Below are 25,936 nucleotides of genomic sequence, written 5' to 3'. Positions count from 1 at the left end.
GCATTCCAACAGGTTTTATCGATGTTTTTGCCAACTCCATTGACTTGTATTAGTTGTGCTGTGAGGTACGGTATTACTCCGCGCCGGGAACTTCTATTCTTGCAATTGGCAATGGCGGATTAGCGCCACCAACTGGGCTGGAGTGTCTATTATTCAAGCTCTAAGCGGAAGAATGTACGGGTGTGAGGCGTTTGGAAAAATAGGTCCACAAGTTAACAACGAATGCTAAAACAGCTGTTGGAAAGCATCTTTTGCAGCGATTTTTGTGTGAGCATATCATTGAACACCCCTGACCACTCGATAAGTTTCACATCTTTGTAAACGAAAGTGGGCAAAATAATTTTATCCTTGAAATATATTTTTATTGAAATAATTACTTTTGGTTGAATGTCACTTTTATACAAAGAGCAAATAATATCACAGATAGGATGATCAATGTAACTCTTAAATAAAATAAGAAAAATGATAATGCTAATGTTAAAGCAACACTATGTAGTCTTTTTACCTTTAAATAATGTCTCTAAAATTATTTCAGTGATAGAACAACTTTTAACTGGACAAATTGTACTGTTACTGCAACCTGAGCAGCCTCCTAGCTGCTACAAGCACACTCTGAAAGTGGTGGTGGAGGGTAGGAAACACAGCCCCGCCCCTCCCCCTGCCTGCAGAAGAGTGTCTGATACCAGGCACTGTTGCGCTTTTCAACCACATGGGGGAGCTGTAAGTCATTTTTAACATGGAAACTACATAGTGTTGCTTTAATTATAATGTTCACCATATGAATTTTAAAATATTAATTTTATTTGAACTTGCCCAGCTGAAAATGAGAGAAAATAAGAAATGTCAGAAAGTCCATCAGTTTGTTAATTAAACGTTTCAAACATTCTGAAAGGAGCCTGATTAGTGGAGTCAGATGTTTCATATAAGGAGACACCATTATGACCTGCTCACTGCTACGACACATTACGCTTGACAAAGTAATCCTGCTTTAATTGCGAATTTCTTCACATAATATAATATTATATTTCATATTACATTTGCTGAAAATAGGCGGATTGAAAACATTTAAAGGAACACGCCCACATTTTGGGAATTTACCTTGTTCACCGTATTCCCCAGAGATAGACAAGTCCATAAATACCTTTCTCACGCTAAAGTAGTCAAAGGCTGTCCACAGGAGGTTGTGAGGGACTGAGCCAAGGATGGTATCTGCCAGGATGTTGGTATCTCCTTTTGCCACACAACTCTCATCAGTTTCCAGTAGGGCTGCACGATTAATCGAAAAAAAAAGAATCACGATCTCGATTTATACATACAAGCGATCCTCTTTGTAAATGACGGCGATTCTCTTGCATGTACAGTATTTCCCTCTATTCAGATACTACGTTCATGTATTTACATTACAATATGTCATGTCAGTTAAACTTGCTTACACTCATGCAGTGTAAAACCAAACCCTACTCATTTACCAATCAGACCCGATCGTTTCTCTCCTCTCACCTCCTCATTTGCAGCGTTTGGCTGTTACTCACGTGACGTGGAACAAAGCGGCAAACCTAAACACTTCGATTTACTTGATGGATTTGGAGCGGAAATTTTCAAACAAATGAGAGGGAAAAACGTGCGCCATTGCGGAAAATCCTGGTGGCGACGTAGAGAGTGACGATGCAACAATATTGGTTCCAAAAAAGGCAAGGAAATAAGTTAACTCTGGCCGTTTTCAATCGGAAGGCTGCAGCCTCCGTAGGTCGCCTAAGCAGGCTGCATACGTCATCGATCCTGGTTTAACTTAACTGAGTATTACATTCGCAAGTCATAAACATATTACAACAAATTACGATTAACTAAGAATAATAATCAACTTTGTAATTGTTAATATTCTGAAATAAGTTGATAGAAATGCGACCTCCGGAAGGCTGCAGCCTTCAGATTGAGAAACGGACTCTGTATCATTGTTTAGTTCTTTATAGGTTTCATGTTTTTAAAGTTTTAAGGTTGACCAGTTTGATTATAATAAATAGCACCTGTGCTTTTTTGTACAATTACTTTTATTTATTAGTGTCAACATTCTATTGTTTATGTTTAACAGCTAACAAGTTACTCATCTTCTAAAATAAGGAAAAGAGACTTTGAAGACACTTTATTATAACTAAAAGTCCAGGGTAGAACATTTTTGTTACTTGAGTGCAATAAATGTTTTTTTTACATATGAGAATCGTTTGAGAGAATCGGGATCTAAATTCCCATGGAGAAAAATCATGATTCACATTTTAGCACGAATCGTGCAGCCCTAGTTTCCAGAGGAATCGCAGGACAGCTGGAGCCTTTTTGTAGAACCTGTATGTAAGCAATAAGGTACAAGAGGCTGTGCTGTATCGTGAATAAGTAACGGCTGAAGGGCGTTGTTAGGCACGACGCGAAGCGGAGTACCTTATTGCTTTTATAAAACGGTTACCACACAATATTAAAGTAAAAAAAATATTAGTGCAACTTTCATGAAGTTAAATCAATAAAAGCATTCCTTCCGCTAGAAAAAATAGTCCCTGACTGCGAACAACAACATGAAAGCTCAAATAAAAACAACAAACTGTTCTCAGACTTTGTCTCATTATATGTTTATGTGTTGCTAAGGGCGCAGTGATATTAAATAGAACCGTTGGGTGAAGCAGTCATAGCAGTGTTTTATCGTGAATAAAGCACACCTATTGACCAATCAGAATCAAGGATTGGAACTAACCGTTTTATAAGGAACTTCATTAGGCCTGAAGACGTGGCACTTGCTCTACGCATGGTTTGTTCTACCTTACTCCACCTGGGTGGACTGATATCCAGTTCGTGCTCTGGTGGGTTGACTGGTGGCATGTCATATGGGAGTGTAACTTTTTCCTGGTGTCTGTCATATTTGCACAATTTCAGATGTTCTTCCAGTGTGTACAGAAAGATAAGAATCCCAAAGATTGAGTTTAGCTACCAAATGCAGTAGACTTCATACAGTATGTGCACTTTTATAGACATCATTTATTATGAATGAATTGTTGTTTACAATGACCTCACAGGGCAGGGCATGAGGAAAATCAAGAGTGAGCGTCTGATTTCTTTATACAGACATGGTTGTAAATTGTCAAACTGAGAATAATGAAAATTCTATTTAAGTTTAGATTACCTATATCTAATGAGTTATAAGCTTGTTTGTTTGTGAAAGTACATTTTGTAATTTGTAAATGGGTCAATGATGTGACGCCTACATTTTTGATGGCAACTCTCAAATTTTACAACAAACATATGCGATGATTACTTATAAAAACTCAAAAGAAATGCTATTTATTTTTTTCTAAACTTAAATTAATGAGAACAAAAACAAGGAATTTAATTCATTTTAAGATAAAAACATGCCCTATGGTGCAACAATTATTTAAGGCTACAGTCAATTAATCTAGATGAAAAACTGTTTCATCACCTAATAATAACCTGATTTAAGATCTGTTGTATATGACTTGATGTTGATATCCCTTAATGTATACTTGAGGCACCGATGAGACTCTGTGGGATGGTTATTTGAGTGACCCTCTGTAACACTACTCTTCACCCCTTCCATCTCCTGAGGTTTCTCCTTTCTCGTAACTCAGTGCATAACCCTTGACATGACCTAACCTCAATCTCACCACAACCAGACCATACACGCTGACCCGTTTGACTAAGGCCATAAGTCCCACTGTCGTCGTTAATGCAGGTTCAGTGGCAAACTATTCAAGACCACAAGAAAACGGCAAAATCTCACTGCAACCCGACCATGCGTGCCAACCCCTTTGACAAAGGCCCCACTGTTGTCGTTAATGCAGGTTCAGTGGCAAACAGGTTGGCAAACTATCTACCGCAATTATCCAACAACACCGATCTATTGTATAGGACTTGATATTGATATCCCTTAATACTTAGGGGAGAGTGGGGTAAAGTGAGACATTTTTTACATTCGCTCCCCTCTAAGCGAGCTAAAATGATATATCAGTCAAATTTACACATTTCCCATTAATTCAGGATGTTTCCTAGCTATGTAAATTACCAGAATGTATTCAGGACGAAGAGCAGTGAAAATATGATTGTTTTAAAAAAAAGTGGTCTTATGTCTCACTTTACCCCAGCTTAAACTGAGACAGCCCAGAAAAATCAAGGGGGTAAAGTGAACCAGCTCGGGGTAAACTGATCCACTTACTTTTTACACTCTGAAACTACCATAACAGCACATATTGTAACAGATAAAATCCTGACGGCTAGCTTGACAACCACACATTCCAGAACTAATGTTGGACTAGTAACAGAATCAAGGGGATTGGTCAATTAAGAACATTATTTTTCTAAACACTTGAAAGTACAGTAACTCTGAACCAAAATCAAATACATACATAATTCAAAAGTTAGAAAGGACAGGGAGGAGAGAAGGGTATTTGGATCGGCAAATTACCACGAGCCGGGAATCAAACTCGGGTGCCAGAAAGTGTGAAAGCACCACATGTCGGAGCGCTGCCCACTGTAGACCATTGGCTCCGACAATTTAATTTTTTTTAATTAACATTCAAATGACATATAGAACCAGTTAGATTAGAACGCAGTCTGGGGGTCAGAACAAAAGACCCTTAGAGCCAGCTAGTGTCTGCGGGTCAGCGCAAAAGACAATCAGAACCATCTATCAATATTTCTATCCCTTGCAGCTGCTCTTACTGTGGGTTCACACCAGACGTGAGTTCAACGATTTGTGCAAGTAGATTACATTCCAAGTTAATGCAAAGACACGATCAGACACATCCTCGCCTGGGGCGATGCGAATGACGCCATATGAGCGGAGCATTTGCATTTTTTTTATTGTACAAGTTTAATTATTACCACTGTAGTAAAATGTGAAGTAAATTAATATAAAACTACTGTGAATGACTGTGAATTGAGACACTTTTAAAAAAACAGCGTGCAATCATGACCTAGATGCAATTACATATTTGGCGGTTCTGGTGGTTTTTAATTTGATTGTGCGGATATGGATATGGGTGAGTAGACAACATTTTTGTTTGGGATCAGTTTGGTGGGTTTGCTACGCAAAGTTACCACAAATAGTCGTCAGTCCTACAGTTTGGCATTTCAAGGTAAGATCTCACATGCCACTAAAAGCGTTCATGCTGATCCGTAAACTGTATGTTTCATGAAAAATAAAAAATATTTGTGTTAATACAAAAGGACAGCAAGAGCTTTATTTAAGGAAATATTAGCATAGCTGCTGACAACTATTGCATTTTTAAGACGGACAATAACTTAATAGGCGGAGTTAAAAATATTATTTTCTAAATAAACATGAAATAGGAGATTTGTCTAAGCCATAATTGAGTTAAATTTTAAATCACTAAGAGCTGGTTTTAATGTGACAGCGCATCATTTTCAAAGTGAAAGTGATTCATTTTTATTCAGGATTGCAACGGAGGTTTTGCCCAAAATAGTAAACTTAGTGCAGCTATTATAAACGCTATGTCAGATTGTTTTTAACATGCATCCTAATAGAGAATGTCTGTTTTATATTTATGTTTGAGTATTGTTGTGTTTAAATATTGTTGTAATGTTGTTAATGTTTTGTTTTAATTTAATTCGATTATTAAGACTTTAAATTTGAACGCCATATATTGGGCGTTTTAATGGATTGAAGGCTAATATGACGTTACAAATGGAGGCGGTCAATAGACATAATTTTCGACTTTAAATTAAGTTTTGTTTGCTTCAAATGTTTGCTTCAAATTTCCATAGATTTCCATAATTCAGAAATCCATCCCCATGCATTATTCTTCTTTTAGTGATCTATTTAAAATCACGTGAATGTTTTCTGCCTTACCAGATTAAAATGGTAGGTTATTCGTTTTTCGAATAAATCTTTTTATTTTGCTTCATGCATTTATTTTTAGTGCAAATGCGACCTGTAAAATTAAATAAACGCACTCAACTGAGTAATTTTATATAGCTACACATTATGGTATGAAAATCAAACAATCCTCTAAAGGAAGGGGCCCAAAATTCTGTCTTGCATACCCCCCTTGAAACTGTTCATTGCGCCCCTGGCGAGGACGTGTCTGATTGCGTCTTTGCATTGACTTTGTATGTAATCTACTTGCGCAAATTGTTGAACTTGTGTCTGGTGTGAACCCACAATACCATGATGCCTCGCGTTTGGTGTGTACGTAGCATTAGAGACTTCTTTCCTTCCTTGACCTAAGCAGCTGCACTCTCCATCTCCTCAAGGGGTGTTTTTCCCCAGGCTGTCTTCCTGGTGTATTGACTAGGCATAATGGTTTTTCTGCTTTGTTTATAACATTAAAAAAAAAAAACACATGTAATGTAATATTACATTAAAATATGTTTTAGACTAAACTGAACTTGTGCCTCATGTCTCACTTTACCCCAGAGCATTTGTCTCACTTTACCCCACCGCCACATTTTGGAAAAAAACTATCTCTCTTGGAAATTCAGGCTAATCTTCAGCTAGCATCAACACAAGGTTTTATATGTTGGTAGTTCATAAACATGTGTGATATAAGTTTTTCTACCTGAATCAATTTGCTTTGGCACAACAGTTGATTAAGTTGACAGCAAGAAAATTTACTTTTACAAGCAAAAAATATATTTTTGTGAAAAAAACATGTTAACCACAGCAGCATGAGGTCCTGTCCTTCATGGCCAAGGGGAAATTTGAGGGGCTTAAAAACATAATAGTCATAGGACCACAAATGTGTTCCGTTGCCTAGATACAGGGGGTGTCTCACTTTACCCGATGTCTCACTTTACCCCACTCTCCCCTACCTGAGGCATCGTTGAGACTCCGTGGGATGGTTAATTGAGTGATGGCACCATGCAAGTGGGCGCCCTCCTTCCTGGGTGTTTAATAATATATTATAATACAAATTTATGTCTACACAACATTCTTAAAGTTTGAGCAATTGCAACAGATTTTTTGTATTTTAGAATTGGCCTGATGAAATCCTTAGTCATTGATCCAAATACCTTTGATGTGTACATCTGATTTTATTATAAACATTTTGACCACTAGATGACACTGACTTCACATTGTGGGGGTACCTTCAAAACATGTGGCTGAAAAAATGAAAGAGCATTTTTTGATAGGAAGTGAAGATTTTTTATTATTCTCTTCAATGTGCAAATGAAAGGTGCAGTAGAAAGAACCGGTTATACAATATATGGTGTCTGCGCAGTGAAAGTGTGACAAGTTTGTCAAGTATGCAATGTATATTCAAAATATAGTGGTGTTCCTCTCAGCAGTCTTTACCCCTCTCTACAAGCTCTTGCAGTCCATTTATATTGTGGTACCATAGCATGCAATAACAGGTCCTTTAGCTTTCCTAGAAAGAATAAAAAGACTGACAAAATACTGAATAATTATGTAAACTTTCATTTACCAGCCGAGAGAATAGGCCTATAGCAGAAGTCATGAGACGTAATCATAGTAAAAATGAACAAAGCATTTACTGAATAATCTGAACAGTTCTTTTCTCAGTGTGTTCCTATACAAAGCAAAGTTAATGAATAATTAATGACATTGTGGTCCCATGACATTAAGACTTTGAAACCAATTTATAAAATCACATAGCACACAATATAAAATAAATGAGTTTGACATATAAGAAAAGAGTTTATAAAAGAGACTATATAAAAATGATAAATGTGTAAATAAAATACAAAAAACAACATGAATTAAGTAGGGCTGGGTATTGTTAGGAATTTCACAATTCGATTCGATTCTGATTCTTGAGGCTTCGATCCGATTCGATTCGATATTGATTTGTTTGCTTCAATATTGATTCAATAATAAGTAGATACACAAGTAATTATGTACCTGAGTAGCCTATATTTTAATTTAGCTTTTGGTGCAGACTTGAACGGAGTGCAGCTGCTGTTTGCCATCTTGCTTTTTGGGTAAAGCGTGTCTTGTACAACGCTGAACGCTCTCACTAGAGCAGGGCTATTCAGTTAGTTTGTCATGGGGGCCAGTTCATGAAAAGCATCTCATATAAGGGGCCGAAGATATATCAGTGATTATGACTACATTTTCCTATTTTTAAAACTGCATAACAACAAAATCAGTGCATTGTACAATAGGCTTTTTCTACAAACATGTATTTTCAAACTGCATACAACAAAATTAGTACATTGTAAGATGTCCAACTAGGCTTTTTCTACATCCAGACATGTTCATATGTTGTATTTTAAAACTACATAACAACATAAGTGCACTGTAAGATGCTTTAATTTACATTTAAAGGGGTAAATAAGAGCCATATCACACTCATTGAGAATTTAACTTATTTACTCACTTTAGTACACATAACAAAAAAGTTTACAATATGTAACATAACATTGTTTTATGCTGTTTTTGTCAAAGCTAATTATTTCACTACCCCTATTTAAACTACAACAGCCATCTTAATAACTGGCAAACATTAGTCTAGCTCAGAGATGGGCAACTGGCGGCCCGAGGGGTGCACACGGGCCGGGGAAAATTTTAATACGGCCCGCTGGCCCATATTATACTTAATCAAATACTTGTAAAATTATGATTTTTGTATTAGGATGTAAATACTCCCAACCAGGAGGGGGCGCTAGGTCCCGCGGGTCGTCACAGTAAGCATAGTCCCGTGTGTGAAGTAGAGGTCTTCACAGGTCCGAAAACCAGAGGTCCGACCTGAGATCCGATCAGGTTCGGGTCTAAAAGTTTCACGCAAGCCTTGGACACGGGTCAGGTACAATAATCGGGTCTCGGGTTATTTAAAATTAATGGGTTTTTGCCAAATGAACTTTTGCAGCCCTGAACTTTCGCATGTGTGTGTCAATGTCATTTTCAAACCTCTCCTTTGTTTGCCAAGAGCGCTTGCGACATTGTGTGGCTGGCGATAGGTTAATTTTCATTGAGACAGACATGTCAGATATTTTTAAATGAACATTTTAGCTGTTACCTTGGTGTCATCGTCATACAAACAAATGGAGCAGCTCGCCAAATTTGTTGCAAGGCCACCGGGGCTGCAGACTGAACACACGCTAGTTTACATTCGGGTCCAGTTGGGTTCAAAACAATGCCACTGGTTTGGCTGACGGTTCGTACTCGGGCCAGAATTGCTCTCAGATTTGAAGGGTAAAATAAATTGTTATTAACATTTTTATATATTTTTTTGTTTTGTATTTATGTATTATTTATTTCAAATAATTTTGTTCTCTAAGGGCGGGATGAAAAACTCCTCTGTACTAATTTAAAAGTGCCTTGCTTGTTACAGATATTAGAGCAATGCAGTTAAGAAGTTTTATCTAAAATGCTTGTCCACTGAAAATAAAGTTATGATTCAGAATTAGCATAATTGCTAAGTTTTATAGTTAAAATCTTTAAAGACAGGTTAATTGTATTATTGTGGTTTCTTAATAAAGAAAATTAAGAATGATGTAAATTGTGCGTGTGGTTCTGGCCCCCTTGGTATAAAGGAAAAAAATGCTGGCCCTCTTCATTATCAAAGTTGCCCATCCCTGGTCTAGCTTCTAATAAGAGAAATTATACTTTTAGATTTCGTTAGAGCAGTAAAATCAGGTGTATGTTTGTCAGTAGATACGCGTTCAGTGGTGCAGGTGTTGGGCGCGATGGGTGATTAACTGTTACTAATCGTTTTAATGCGTTTCCTTTATTAAGATATCTAATGCATTGTGGATAAGCAAGTCATCATTGAGCCGACATATAAAACAACAACTGTCAGAAAAGGCGGTTTTGTAAGATGGAAATACAAGAAGTTAAAACAGCCATAGAGTCCGTGGTCTCAACACTGTCAGTCAGCGCGTCTTGATATGCGGGCGCGAGCGGCTCGCGTTGGACCAAAGCGCGAATATAAACACGTGACACAGCTGCTCGCACCAGTCACGTGACTCGCGCTCTGCATCTCATGCTGTAACAGATGCACGCTCATCAACTCGTAACTGTAGGGCCCGTTGTCCAACCCTAATTAAACTTACCCAACTGTGATTTTCTAGTGATCATAAAGACTTTGATTAGCTTGCTCAGGTGTGTGTGAGATCAGGGTTGGAGCTAAGCTCTGCAGTGCTCTGGCCCTCCAGAGTAAGATTTGGAGAACCCTGATGTAGACTGTACGACGATGTCACGGAGGCTTTGACGACTACGTCACACATTAGCGCAGCATCACCAGTATGCGCTAGTGGTAAACAAAAACCTGTACGCAGGCCGTAGCAGCAAGCACACTGTGCGTTGATCATGCTGAATTTCTGACATTGTCAGGAAACTACCGTAGGCTAACTTTGAATGCAAGTCAACATTAAATACTTTAAGTAAAACACACTTACAGTCTGTAAATCACAAGTGCGAAGAATTTCCTAGCAAGGTTGGAAATGCCTTGGGGCATTTCAGATTGAGGCATTTTAGACAGGGCTGATGCTTGGGGCGCTTCAACAACTGACAGGTGGATGACATCAAAGTACCATGAGAGCATTTCGATAGCAGTCTCCCCTGTATGATTTCACAAATTGCTCTCACAGGATTTGGATGTTATCTGCCGCTCGGTTCTTGTGGCACCACATAAAGTCGAACAAGCCTATTGTATCAGTCACTGGTTAGATCAGCGTAGCAGTCAAAAATGAAAAGAGGGACATCCCGTATGGGACAAATAAATTAGTCTCTAAATACGGGACGTCCCGACTAATACGGGGAAGTTGGCAACCCTACATGCAGCCCTAATTTTAGGTTACATTATGGAGCCAGAGAAAACAAAAAATAATATAATAATATTAATATAATTATATTGTAAATGTTTTTGTGATGCTAACATGTTGTAACACTAAAGTCTTTGGTAGCCACAAGTTTTTATAAAATAGCTGTTGGAAACCAGATGTTTGTTTTCTTAAGTTACAGACACCGGCCCTGTTGGTATCTGTTTTTATTGACTTAAACATGGTGAGGTTAAAATCTGTTATGGTGCTTTTCCATTGCATAGTACCCTACGGTTTGGTTTTGTTTAGTTTGGGTCTGGTCAGTTTACTTTTGGAAGCTTTTCCATTGGGTGCAGTACATAGTACCCGATACTTTTTTTCGTACCACCTTGGTAGGGGTTCCAAGTGACCCGAGCTGATACCAAACGTGAAGCTAAAACACTGTAGGTCAATGATTGGTCTGAGAGAAGTGTCATTGCTATAATGTAAATATTAGCTTTAGATTACTGCTAGCTTGAGCTGTCTCAAGCAAACATGTTGTTATCTGTGTTCTGATATAAGTTTCCAAACACCCTTTTAGCGATGAAAAACACCATAACAGTTTTTTCCAGACTTGCAGTTTGTGGCGGCACATTCGCGACGTGCACGTCCGCATTATATATGCTTAAATGCAACTTGAATGAGGCTCAGCGGAGCGCCCTCGACTGATGCCACGGGTCGGGTGTTTGAACAGAAACTGTGTTCATGTGAGACAGAGGTAGTTATAAACGCGATGTGCAAACATCTATTTGTGGTGGCCAATTTTAATTTTGTGGCAGACTGAGAAATAAATGAATGTATGGGAATGTACAACAACGCTCTCACTTGTATGATGTCACAGCAGTAGGCGGTGTAAATATAACGACACCCCTATAATCCCTCCCACTCCGAAGTGATACTAAACTCGATGGAAAAGCTAACCACGCCAAAGTGAGGTGAGCTGACCCGACCCAAACTAAACTAAACCGTGGGGTGCTATGCAATGGAAAAGCGCCATTACTCTCTGTGTCTCTTGGTTTACTAACCTAGCATGTAGTGTACAGAAACTAAAATTTAGTGTACTTCTATGGGTAACGTTATTTCAACTGTGTATTTCACTCTCGAACATTCCTCAAAATATCTTCCTTTGTGTTAATCAAAACCAAGAAATTTGTACAGGTTTGTAACAACTTGAGAGTTAAAACCGACAGAATTTTCATTTTTGCGTTAACTATCCCTTTAAGGACTTTAACAGCACCGATCTTTTTCATTAACGCACCCCTACGCGCACCCCTTTTCAATAGCACCATCCTACCAGCCATGCTTTATGTGGCCTAGACCTGGTCGCTGACTGCTGCCGATAAGCAGAAGTTGGCAGTGACCGAACGCGCCCTTGATCGGCGGATGGTCGGCGTCAAGAGGACGGATCACACCAGCAACTAAGGAAGATGAGTAAGGTCAAGGATGCCATCAACCAGGCCGAACAGGACCAGAAGCGCTTGGCCGGAGACGTGGCCAGGAGTTCGGACGGGCGATGGACATGGGCTTTGACTGAATAGGTGCCACTCGACATCAAAAGAAGGCTTGGCCGCCCCGCAAAACGATGGCGGGACTCACTCGGACAAGACTTTGGTAGAGACTGGATAGGTCTGGCCAGGGACTTAAAAGGAGAATTTGTTGTGGCCTGCGTTGAAAGACTGAAATACAGGCTGATTGAAAGATAAATGTCACTGGTGCTTTACAAAGTGTGACTGTTAATTAACTCTTCTCACAAACATTACAGTGATAAGGTTTCTCTCCAGTATGAACTCTCTGATGGACTTGTAAGTAACGTTACAAGAGTAAATGTCATATCACACTAAGAGCATTTGAAAATTTTTTTTACCTGTATGAATTCTCTTGTGATTTAGTAAGTTTGACTGGTGACTAAAACTCTTCCCACAAACGCTACAGTGTTAAGGTTTCTCTCCAGTATGAACTCTGATGGGGTTTTAAGGAACCTGAGTAAGCAAAGGTCATGTCACAACTAAGGGTATTTGAAAGGATTTTCACCTGTATGAATTCTCTTGTGAATTATTAGGTCATCCTGTTGTCTAAAACTCTTCCCACAGACACTACAGCTACAAGGTTTTTCTCCAGTATGAACTCTCTGATGAACTTTTAAGTTACATGACTGAACAAACGCCTTGTCACACTGAGAGCATTTGAAAGGTTTTTCACCTGTATGAAGTCTCTTGTGATTTAGTAATGTAGCCTTTACACTAAAACTCTTCCCACAGACACTACAGTGATAAGGTTTCTCTCCAGTATGAACTCTCTGATGAACTCTTAATTGAGATGACTTAGTGAAGCTCTTTCCACAGTGAGCGCAGACGTAAGGTTTCTCTCCAGTATGAACTCTCTGATGGGCTTGTAAGTAATGTGACTGAGCAAAGGTCTTGTCACACTGAAAGCATTTAAAAGGTTTTTCACCTGTATGAAGTCTCTGGTGCCTTCGTAAAGAATCCTTTAGACTAAAACTCTTCCCACAGACATTACAGTGATAAGGTTTCCCTCCATCATGAACTCTCTGATGGACTTTTAAGTTCCCTGAACAAGTAAATGTCTTATCACACTGAGAGCATTTGAAAGGTTTTTCTCCTGTATGAATTCTTTGATGAACTTTAAGAATTTGTTTGGTTCTGAAGTATTTTCCACATTCAGTGCAGTTGAAAGGCTTTTCACCACTGTGTATCCTCATGTGATCATTTAGTTTATAGGAAGAGACACAAGTCTTCCCACACTGCTCACAGTGAAACTGCTTCTTCTTCTTCTTCTCTCTGTGGTCTTCTGAATGAAGTTTCTTCTCTTGTAAGGTAGTAAAGCTGATCTCAGATCTGGTGAAGAGTTTCTGTTCTGTGTGTTTTCTCTCATGTCTCTCTAAAAGTCTCTGTGAGCTGAATGTCTTTCCACAGGTGATGCAGGAAAGAGTTTGTGCTGTCAGTCGCTCTTTTGATGTTGAGGACGTTATTTCTATATCCAAACATGAATCACTCTTCACATCTGAAAGAAACATGAAACAATTAAATTGTCTTTTCACTTTTATTTACACAAAGAAGGATGAAGAATTTAAATGCTTTATTGTTTTCTAGATTCACACATATGGACAGAAGACAGGTGTCAGTCCTGTTAATACAGCTGGGTCATTGCACATCAAATAAACCAAAATTTGTAAACATTAGGGGTGGCCCGGTTCACAAAACCCTCCGTTCGGTTCGTATCACGGTTCTATGGTCACGGTTCTCTGTTCAGTACGGTTCTTGTTGTTATTTTTTTAACACTCCAGAAATGTATTATCTTATTAATGTATTAATTATCCATAATTTAGAAAACAGTATTAAAAAAAGTTATATCATGTAATCATGCACAAACTGAATTTGACTTTAAGCACATTATTGGGAACATCCCTGAGGAAAGCCAGGCGAGATTTTGACACAGCGAGAGGGAAGACATTGATGATTTCAACATGCTTTTCATTTATTTGGCAAAAAAGAGAATGTGTATTGCCATCCACATGAACTTTGTGTGCATTTTTAGCACACAAAGATAACTTGCATTTATCAAAATGTCAACTTCAGTGTAGCTTTAAGATTTATTACTGAGAGGCTGCTTAAATACTGCAGAGAGAATATGTGAACGAGAGAGAAACATAACGTTTACACCTGTAATATTTAAATCCGTCTCTTTTGTCCACTTTTGACCATTACTGTCCTGATTACTTTAAAGAGTAACTAAACCCTAAACCAACTTTTTTCAGTTAATGATCTGTAAGAATGATGCTTTATTAGTGCTGTTCATTGATTTTAGTAACTTTTTTGACATTTGGATATAAAGTGTTTCAATACTGCAATATATGGTGTAAAAACGTCTGAGTGCTTCAGGTTGAACGGTGGCTACTGCAGTTGAATTTTCCTATTGGATGTTGGGTACAAAAAATGACTCGTGACGTAAGCAGGTTCAAGCTCACCACGCCCTTGTTACGATCTCACCACACACTTGGTACGAGCTTAGTTCGTCCCCTCTATCTCCGTTGGGATCTGCCCACTTTGCAGTAAGGGGCAGTTTATGAAATAAGAAGAAGTCACCTCTTCTTTCGCGCTATTCGGGAAAGGGGAACACGCTATCTGAGGTCACATACAGGGCACGAGGCTACATACATTGCGTATGCCATGAACCGTTGAACCGTACGACACACACGCGCTCCGAACCGAGACAAGCGAACCGAACGGTTCGGATTTTTTTCATGAACCGTTTCACCCCTAGTAAACATAGAAACAGAAGCAAAGAAAAGGTAATTATTTGTATTATCTGTGTGGATTTCATGCCCAACCCCTCCCGGCCCTCAGCCACGCCCCCCGGCCACGGACTTATTTTTTGAACATTTGACCCTGTCTTTACCAAACCCCCCATACCCCCTCCATGCCCACCATCTATACGTTTGCAAGTGACCTGTTCCGAGATCCGGCACGTGTCGGGTTCGAAAACATCCATTGGTTTAATGGAAAAGGTTCACAACCATCACACTGTCCCTGAACGTCACGTGGGCCTGACGTGCTGTCGCCTGGGTGGCCCCAACCGGGATCCCGAAGGACGCGCAGACTTCCCAACCCTACACCTAGGAGTTTGCACCGGGTCCACGCGCATGCGAGTAGGCGTTGGCACGCAAGTTTCAAATATGTCGTACGAGAGCTCTCCGGCAGCCTGCGTCGATTTCGGCAAGTTTAGACCTATCCCGGTGTGGCTCTTAACCTGACAGTTTCCCGAGAAACTTGGCACATGCACATGTCAAGATCCCCAAAGACGGACCCCGGAAACACAGACTCCTGTGACGTTCGAAAGAGAAGTTGTCGAGGCGGAGCTTGCACTGCGGTCGACACGTGCTATGGGTCTACGGTGTCAGGTAGATGAGGCGGTGGCCGCAACGTGCGTGGGTTCCGTCGGCCAGAAGGCCCCTCTACAGAATGCTGAAGATTGCGGCCGAGAACCTTTCGAGCCTCGACTTCCAGACTCTAATTTTAGTGTATTTGCGAGGGCGCGCGTATTTTGGATACGTTGTACGAGAGCCCGCATGCCAATTTTAGCCACCCTACAACTTTTCCCTGCAGCACCGGCAACCTGACAGTTTCCTGCGACTTGCCGTGGGTTCGATGACGGGGTCAGATTGAGTCGAAAATCGGCACGTGCACTATAGGAGGTCCCGCCAGACAGACCCCCAAAACACAGACTGCTGTGATGTTACTTAAAAGGGGGTGGGCCATTCGCATGAATGTGCGTCTCGGGGCGGTGACTCATTGCGAATTGGACCTACGGCCCTGATGTGTCAAGTTATTCCATAAAAAAAGTGTGTTTGCATACATGTCGTACGTGCACGAAAGTGACCTTCGCGCGATCTGGTAGGGCTGTCACGGTAACCGCAATCCTGTATTACCGCGCTGCTGAGAAGCTTAATGAATGACAAGTAACCGCAACAACCGCGCTTTTCACGTTAAATTCACATCATACATGTATAATAAAGGCCAAATAGATTGTCAAGAGTTAAGAGAGTAGCCTAACTTGTTTTTCGTCAATTTCAATTCAAAATGTAATTGTAGGTCCGTGATTGTCCATTTTGAGGTCTTTGTTCTTCTTACACATCGTTTGAAACTTGATCTTAGATAAAACACTTTGCAAAACTCTAAATATACTTTTGGATATTCCAATCCATTTATTGGTGTGTCTTCCTTTGCACTCCAAAATTTGATCATTAATAAACAATAAAGACAAATAAAATAAAAATATAATTACTCCTAATTACCTAATCATACACGCACACCTGGCTGCGGTAATTTAACACGATATATACCTTAGATGCCCTCTATTGGCGTGAAAGAAAATTACATACCAAACATAACTAAATAGCTCCTACAGTAATACTATGCTATTCATATTTCGTTAAATCATACAGTGAATGTGTGAAAGAAGTGAAATTAGGATGACAAAATAACTGTAGTGTCCTCTGCATTTAGATGCAGTTTTAAAGATTGAAAACATTGATGATCATCTGCCGACTCGACTGATTCAGCACGTCCTACATATTTTCAACCAAGTAACACTTGGGATATAATGTAAGTTGTAATAGATAGCATTTAAGTCTGACTAAAAATGATCCATTCAGATTAAATCATTACCCAAAATAATGATTTATTCGTTTTCATACTTCATAGATACACGTTAATTTATCTACTAATATACTATTGAAAATGCCATAAATAAATATTCATTGACTTCTGTATTGCATTCGTTTTGTACATTTACAGGTGCATAAATACTGTCTACTTTTATTTCTTTAAGACACTGCTTTGTTCTAGGGATGGGCGATATGGCCTAAAATCCATATTGCGTTATACATTGCAGCCTCTTGCGATAGTGAGATGTATTCCGATATAATAATTTTAATAAACTAATTTCAGAACAGGTTATAATAGACCCTTAGAAAAGCCAAACTGCTAAATGTACTTTAAGTAAACCCTTTTGGCCCTGCAATTTCAATCAATCGCGGGCTCTTCCTATTATAAGGAGTATCCTATAAGGGGCGGCAGTGGCTCAGTGGTTCATGTAGGTTGTCTACAAACCGGAAGGTTGGTGGTTCAATCCCCGGCTCCAACGGACCAAGTGTCGAAGTGTCCTTGAGCAAGACACCTAACCCCAGATGCTCCCGACGAGCTGGATGGCGCCTTGCATGGCTGACACCACCGTCGGTGTATGAATGTGCGCGTGAATGGGTGAATGTGAGGCTAATTGTAAAGCGCTTTGGATGGCCATAGGTCTGTTAAAAGCGCTATATAAATGCAGTCCATTTACCATCTTAAAAATGACTGTTGAATTGAGGTTTGAATCAGCAGTGCTATAAGAAAAGACATGATTAAACTTTCGTTGAACATATTTCAAATTTTTGGACATTCATTTGGAATCACTGTAATCATTATATATATATATATATATATACAGTGGGGCAAAAAACTTAAAAAGATGAGAGAGGCCTGTAATTTTTGTCAAAGGTACACATCAACTATGAGAGACAAAATGAGAAAAAAAATCCAGAAAATCACATTGTCTGATTTTTTTAAGAATTTATTTGTAAATTATGGTGAAAATAAGTATTTGGTCAATAACAAAAGTTTATGTCAATACTTTGTTATATACCCGTTGTTGGCAATGACAGAGATCAAACGTTTTCTGTAAGTCTACACAAGGTTTTTACACACTGTTGCTGGTAGTTTGGCCCATTACTCCATGCAGATCTCCTCTAGAGCAGTGATGTTTTAGGGCTGTCGCTGGGCAACTCAGATTTTCAACTCCCTCCAAAGATTTTCTATGGGGTTGAGATCTGGAGACTGGCTAGGCCACTCCAGGACCTTGAAATTATTCTTACGAAACCACTCCTTCTTTGCCCGGGCGGTATGTTTGGGATCACTGCCATACTGAAAGACCCAGCCACGTTTCATCTTCAATGCCCTTGCTGACGAAAGGAGGTTTTGAGTCAAAATCTCACGATACATGGCCCCATTCATTCTTTCCTTAACTCGGATCAGTCGTCCTGGTCCCTTTGCAGAAAAACAGCCCCAAAGCATGAGGTTTCCACCCCCATGCTTCACAGTAGGTATGGAGTTCTTTGGATGCAACTCAGCATCTTTCTCCTCCAAACACAAGAAGTTGAGTTTCTACCAAAAAGTTATGTTTTGGTTTCATCTGACCATATGACATTCTCCCACTCTTCTTCTGGATCATCCAAATGCTCTCTAGCAAACTTCAGACAGGTCCGGACATGTACTGACTTAAGCAGGGGGACACGTCTGGCACTGCAGGAATTGAGTCCCTGGCTGCATAGTGTGTTACTGATGGTAGCCTTTGTTACTTTGGTCCCAGCTCTCTGCAGGTTATTCACTAGGTCCCCCCATGTGGTTCTGGGATTTTTGCTCACCATTCTGGTGATAATTTTTACCCTACGGGATGAGATCTTGCGTGGAGCCCCAGATTGAGGGAGATTATCAGTGTTCTTGTATGTCTTACATTTTCTAATAATTGCTCTCACAATTGATTTCTTCACACCAAGCTGCTTACCTTTTGCAGATTTAGTCTTCCCAGCCTGGTGCAGATCTACAATTTTGTTTCTGGTGTCCTTTGACAGCTCTTTGGTCTTGGCCATAGTTGAGTTTGCATTCTGACTGTTTTAGGTTGTGGACAGATGTCTTTTATACTGCTAACAAGTTCAAACAGGTGCCATTAATACAGGTAACAAGTGGAGGACAGAGGATCCTCTTAAAGCAGAAGGTACAGGTCTGTGAGAGAAAGAAATCTTGCTTTTTTGTTATTGACCAAATACTTATTTTCCACCATAAATTGCAAATAAATTCTTAAAAAATCAGACAATGTGATTTTCTGGATTTTTTCCCTAATTTTGTCTCTCATATGAAAATTACAGGCCCCTCTCATCATTTTAAGTGGGAGAACTTGCACAATTGGTGGTTGACTAAATACTTTTTTGCCCTACTGTATATATATATATATATATATATATATATATATATATATATATATATATATATATATATATATATATATATATATATATATATATATATATATATATATATATATATATATATAAATCAAAACAGGAGGGTCGGGGTACCCGCGGGTAAAACGCATAATATTCGATGTAATGAGTGTAATAACATTAATGTGTCATTTGCGTTGTAGATGCAGGTCAGGACTCGATAGGTAAAAGCTGAACTGCGGGTCTAACATCCAAGACCAGAATTCAACTCGATTCCAGTTTTTAAATGGCCTTGTGCTTATATGTGTTTAAGCTCTGTCTGAAGACCGTTAAAGGTTTCCATTTAACTGCGCGATTTGCGGTGTGACCGGGTCGGAGTCACAGTCTTTATGTCAAACAGGCCGGGTGTGGAATAAAATAGCTGCTGATTTCGGATAACTGGTCAGGTTTTCTGTCAATCACAGCGGTGTGGATTATCAAACAGGAATGTGCATGACTTTGCAACAGGGAACTGTAATGCTAAACACGAGCACCACAAACTTGCACACTACATTAAAACTGCACTACAAGATCCGTACAAAGTTATGTAACGTATTTTTAGATCAAACATAGAAAAGCAATATGTTATAAATATAAGGAAAAGTAAATGACATCATGAAAATGATAAAAAATACATGTTACTTTACTGTAGCCTCTATTCTACATAAAAAATAAATGTATATTTATGATCATCATGGGCGCCACTGCTGGAAAAAATCCTAGAGGAAACACTGCGTCATCTACAGGTAAAGACCCCTTAAAAGTTTGAAAACATTGCAATGTCTCCGGGTGGGCGGGGCTTAGCTGAAGGCAAAAAGAGGTGAGCGGACGCAATGTTGACAAGCGTAAGCTAGCACGTTTTAGGAGGGATTTATTAAATATGGATGCATAAAGGGCTAATCACACCAAAAGCACTTTAAATGCTTGGAAACTAGTCAGCTGTCTTGTCAATCAAATATTAAGGTGAGCGCTCTTTTGCTGTTAACTGTCATATTAGCAGAAACTTTAAAAAGAGGATGCTTGCTCTGACCTTGTTTGAGGATGAGAGGTGCACAAACACGCAGGACACGCAAACACTACAACGTAAGGCCCGCCTCTCCCCTCATTCGATTGGACAATGGAAAGAAGTGAATGACATCAGGTTTCCTTCAAAGGCGCGTGCTGTGGCCAGCGGCAAAAACCGCAAGGCGCTCAGCGCGCATAAACATCGCGGAAACGCTCTCTGCCCATAGAATATCATTTAAAAAGGAGCCTGCAACTGCCATAAATAGTGATCGACCGATTTATCGGCCGGCCGATACATCGGGCCGATTTTAGCAGGTTTTAGGTGTATCGGCATCGGCCGATGCGCGGCTTGCGTTCGCCGATAGTTTTTAGCCGGCATTAATTACAGACAGGCGTCCACAGGCAGCTCTGTGTTGCTTGAGAGCTGCCTGCAGCCCGTGCATTGCCCCTCCCCCCACTAGCAGAGCGGAGCTCTGTAAGCCTGCTCTGGTAAGTTTTAAACTTCAACGCATCTTTTAACTGTTTGACTGAAATATTGCCATACTTTGAAAGTGTAAACACGTTACTCTATATGTGCGTGCAACCATAGCTAAGTTTGGTGATCCAAATGGAAAACGCGAATGCCTATAAAACTGCTTGCCATTGTATTTAGGGAGCCTCACATAGCTTTTAGGCTAACCGTATGCATACGGCAGCTGTTACGAGCACTGGTCATAGGATTAAACAATGCTGACGTTGTTCCGTGTTTTTGGTATTTGTAGGAGTTTTATTCAGCGACCACCAGTCTGACGTTTGGTGCTCATAATGCCGCAAGCGAACGCAGGTCATGTGATCAACCGAACAGCTGATCATAGCTGGACAGGGTGGGTTTTAATTCTCATCTCCATTAATATATGTATTAGTAAAAGGCTAAAAATCAATAGTTTGATAGCTGATAGTTTCTCGTCATTGTGGAGAGCGCAGTTCATGGTTGCATACGTCCATGGTTGTTAACGCGGAATTTCGCGGAATTTTTGTCAGCGAAAAAAATTAAGAAATTCGACGCTAAGCACTTAGTTCAGAGCAGTTCCCACATGACTGTTATGTGACCCAAGAAGTGTTATTTTGTAAGTTTTGTCAACATTTCCGTTCATTAAGAGCGCAAAGGTACATGCACTCTCTCATCCATGTCTCTCTCACTGCACCTCTCTCACGTGCACGCGCTCTACTATCTGACCGAAGTCCGAACACAAATCCTCATGTATTTGTTCAGTTTTATGCGTTTCAAGCGAGCTGAGGCAAACTAACTATCCCTCGAATTTATTATAGGACCCTAGGGTGTGTGAGGTACAGAAGTGGGTAATGCATGTTATTCACAATTCTTTTTAAGTTGTTTTTTGATCAGTATTGCTGTTTACATTTTCCTTGTCTTCTTATGAAAGACATTTGCTCTACAAGAGATTAAGTTAAGTGCACTAAAACTTAGACCTAAGCATTAAATAGGTTGTAAATAGGTGGTTACTTTCAAGGAAAAAGTACAGTGTTCCCCTTGTTATGCTGCTTGGTTCCTGCTACTGTGTGCAATAGTGTACTTATTTTATTTATGCTTAGTATTTTCAGAAGCACTGAATTTTCTTACTTGTTCTACCTCACCTGTTTTTACTATTTGTTAAATATAGTTCAATAAATGTTCCTTTTTTAAATTAAGAGTTGTAACATTTGGCTTTATCATTGTGTCATTTTTATAATGTAAACTGAATGAGCAAAAGCAGTATCGGCTCCAAATATCGGCTAAAGAAAATCGGCAGCCTGTATCGGTCATCGGCTAAGGCTGATGGAAAAAAATCGGTATCGGCATCGGCACATCCATATCGGTCGATCCCTAGCCATAAATGCTTTTGGTGTGATTGGCCCCTTAGAAGGTTTGGAACTGTCCAAAGTACAATCACTGACTCTGTGGGACGTGACAACTATTTTTGTAACTTTGTGTGCACTGCAAACACGAGCATTATTTATGATCATCTCTGTCCATTCAACCACAATTGTCTTCATTATTTCGGTGAAGGAATGTCTGCCAGGATCCAGTAAAACTTTAGTTTTGAACCAAAAGTGCTGTTCCTTCTATTTTGGCAGCCAAAAACACAACAAGATGGCATTTTAAAGTCAAAACCTTGAACTTTTAGCGCGCCTACTATGAGTTCTTCCTTATGTTTTGCCTCCAGCTAGAGCAGTGACGTCACAGTGACGTAGGCGATTAAGGGGTATTTTATACAGCCTGTTTGGTTTTAAACTAAAACATGTCAGATTTTCCACCACAGAATGAGAGCTTATCAATTACGAAAATTAATACTTATTTGTGATAATTATTACTTTATTTCAGTTAGTTTTTCAATAATTGTTGCAGTTTCGTTTAGTTTTCTTCATTTATTATGCATTTTTAATTTTATTTCAGTTAACGAAAATGTTTTTTAGCTGATTTAGTTTTGTGTCTGATGTTTTAGTCTTAGTTTCAGTTTTCGTTTACGAAAATAACCTTGCTCTGCGCCCAGAAAAAAAAGCTCAAAATGTATCACATGACCAAACAGAGCAGACATTTCCATTTACAAAAATACCTGGATTGTAAAAATCTGTTGAGGATTGAGAAAGTTATGATATTTGTAATATTAGAAATCAGAGGAAAAGTTACATATGGATGTCATGGAAGGTGTGTGACCAAAAATGCTGCTTATTCACATGTTTTTGCTTTTCACTTTCTTATTTCGTCAGATTTTGCATGGAATTTTAACAGATGGTAGAATTTTGTTAGTTCTTTCAAATAAAATCATGAACATTAACTGAAGTTAAGAAAGAGATAAAATAATTTGCTAAAATAATGTAGTCTCGGAGGTAAAGAGAGAAATAAAACATTTCATTCAATTTAACGAATCTTACCACAGTTTAGCTGCCTAATGCAGCTTTCACATAGGACGCGGTGTGCGCTACGCTATGAAACCCATTCATTTCAATTGCTTGCGCCGCGTGAGGGCGGTTTGTTCTTGCGTCGAGCAAAGCCGCGGTCAAAGTTCAAAATAGTTTAACTTTTGCGCTGCGCTCTGTGACGATTACCTGCGCGCCCAATAGAAACGGGGCATCCAAACAAGCAACATGGACGAAAGCTTATACTCTGGATTCTCAGAGCTTTAGAACGCAAGTGTATGCTCCTACAGAGACATCGGAAGGAAAGCCGCGTCATGGAAACACGTAGCAATTCAAGTTGGCATGTCAGGTGTGTTTTAAGTCAAGTAGCTTGTTGTAGGTAGGCAGCTTAAAGTTACGTAAAATGAAGACGAGCAACATCAGTCTCTGTATTCCTCCTCGACTATTTAACGCAAATATAAACACTGTAGTAATTTATTGAAAACCCCGCCTACTTTGGTCCGGCCATCAGAGCACAAATCGCTTGGCTGGGCAGAACCCAGCGGCGAGCGCAGCGCACACCGCATCCTATGTGAAAGCCGCATGAGTTAGCTATCTCCGTTTTACAAAAATCAAAAGCTTTTTTAACATCATATTCTCCCCATATAGATGTTAAAATCGATCAAAAACCACTTAAATATATATTTGTTCTTTCATATTTAAGTTACTTATGACAAAAGAGAAAAAAGAAATCAGTAAAATAATGTTTGTTTCTGAGTAGGGCTTTGCCGATACATCGCGTTCCCCATTAAAAAGACCTGCTTAAAAATCGATACTGAATCGCAAGGCTCCGATTCTGTGTTTCATGCACAGCTTGTGCGTGTACTACGGCTCTGTGATCAGTAGGAAGTCCATATCAATCTAAAATCACTGAGAGTTTGAGTCTTTTATAACGTGCATTTAAAAAAACAACACTCGCCAAACACAATAATTCAAAATATTTGCTATTATCATAAAAATAACTGAAACAATCTGAAGAAAAGCAATATAAATATTCCTTTAGACATTTCCTGGAATAGTGTTTGGTATGCTACTTCATCTGTGGCACAAATGGCGTTTCTACACGAGAGCGCCCTCTGGCTTTTGGAAGTGGCGGCATTTCACCGTAATTCATTCAAATTCATTCATTGAGAAAACGCGCATTTGCAAGATTAATCAGCACAGCCCTATTTCTGAGGAAAAATTAACAGTTAAAAGTTTACAAGCGCGTGCCGGAGGAGCGGACTGGAGTAGATAAACGCGTGCTGCAGCAGTGGAGCGCGCACAACTTGGGCACTAAGAAAGAATACAATAGATTTAAAGGTGTTTTCTCTTAATTTCCTAACAAAAATTTTATGGATAGCAGCAGTAGTGAATACACACAAAGCAGTGGGCATTTATTGCACTGCCCTGGGAGCTTTACAAAGTTGCCTTAATAAAAGCCATCCCTAAGGCTATTTAAGTTTATTCGTTATATCTTAAAAAAACACTACAGTGAATGTTCTGTGTTTGCTGAGCTCCTAGTTTTCATCAAAAATATCTAAAAATGTGTTCTGAAGACAATCAGAGCACTCGGGGGTTTAGAATGACACAGGGGTAAGTGATTTATGATAAAATTATCCTTTTGGGGTGAACTAACCCTTTAAGCTTACATGCCTGTTGCTCAATAAGTATTAAAGATATCATAAACTCCTTTAACATTTTTTGTTCTTTTAATTAGTAAGTTTGTGACTGAAACCCCTAAATAGGTCCTATGACAGTTACAAATGTTTGAAAATAATTTAGGAGACATACCTGATGAAATAAAAACATCATCTTCCTCAATGCAATCTTCCTCTTCTGTGAGTTCAGTTTTGATTTCTGTGAGTTCAGTTTTGATTTCTGTGAGTTCAGTTTTGATTTCTGTGGGTTCAGATTTGATTTCTGAGAGTAAAGTCAGACTGAGATCGGAGTCCTGTGTGTGTCTGGATTTCTCTTCAGAGAGTTTAGAGTCCAGCAGTGTCTGTGGTGTGCGGCTCTGATCTCTGCTCATCCACACTGAATCCAGACTCCCATCATCAGTCACATACACTGAAGACTCACAACAATCCACATCCTGACAACACAACACACACAGTAAGATTAGAAATTATTTGATGTTGTCTGATTCAGGTAAAAGATATTTAAGCTGTACAAACCTCTCGATTCATTGCTAAATCTCCTCTTTCTTCAGCTGAGAGATTTCTGTGATGAAATCATCAATATATCCAGCACGGACAGATCAGTTCATACTGATTTACAGCACATCTCATCATCAACGTCTCAACACAATACACAGAGACAAGTCTCTGTTTACACTCAATGAAACACGCAAGAGAGAAAAACACTGAGGATACACAAACACATCACACGCGCGCTCTTTCTTTCTTTCTTTAGTGAGTTTATCTGCGGACTAAAGAGCTGCAGCGCCTCCTGCTGTACTGGAGACAGAAGACGCCTTTACAAGTGAGTATGAGGAGGCTGCAGATCTGGAGGCAGATTTACGGCTCTGTTGTTTCTGGTGTGTCAGTAGAGTGTACACGATATAAGATAAACAGTGTAATGATCTTCACCAAATATTAAAATATATGTAGCTATTGACTGTAGATTCAAACACTGCATACAGGA

The 25,936-nt window shown here is 39.4% G+C and overlaps 1 protein-coding gene across 1 annotated transcript; it reads right to left on the bottom strand.

The window, feature by feature from the left end:
• Nucleotides 1–10,341: 10,341 nt before the first annotated feature.
• LOC141363265 (uncharacterized) lies at nucleotides 10,342–25,740 on the bottom strand. Its single transcript, XM_073865911.1, has 3 exons — nucleotides 25,468–25,740; nucleotides 25,085–25,385; nucleotides 10,342–13,800 (listed from the first exon to the last, which is right to left on the bottom strand). The coding sequence occupies exons 1-3, from the start codon at nucleotides 25,477–25,479 to the stop codon at nucleotides 12,785–12,787; spliced, it is 1,329 nt and encodes a 442-aa protein (XP_073722012.1). The 5' UTR covers nucleotides 25,480–25,740; the 3' UTR covers nucleotides 10,342–12,784.
• Between the last annotated feature and the right edge of the window lie 196 nt (nucleotides 25,741–25,936).

The sequence above is a fragment of the Misgurnus anguillicaudatus genome, unplaced genomic scaffold, assembly GCF_027580225.2.
Source record: "Misgurnus anguillicaudatus unplaced genomic scaffold, ASM2758022v2 HiC_scaffold_33, whole genome shotgun sequence".
In the NCBI taxonomy this organism is placed as follows: Eukaryota; Metazoa; Chordata; class Actinopteri; order Cypriniformes; family Cobitidae; genus Misgurnus; species Misgurnus anguillicaudatus.
Note: the sequence above shows the minus strand (reverse complement) of the source record. Positions and strands in the feature narration are given on the sequence as shown.

Bases quoted from the DNA above. Each gene is read 5' to 3' on its own strand.
- LOC141363265 (XM_073865911.1), bottom strand. The intron at 13,801-25,084 runs GTATGTCTCCTA...TGTTTCTTTCAG, and splicing joins TGATGTTTTTATTTCATCAG to ATGTGAAGAGTGATTCATGT.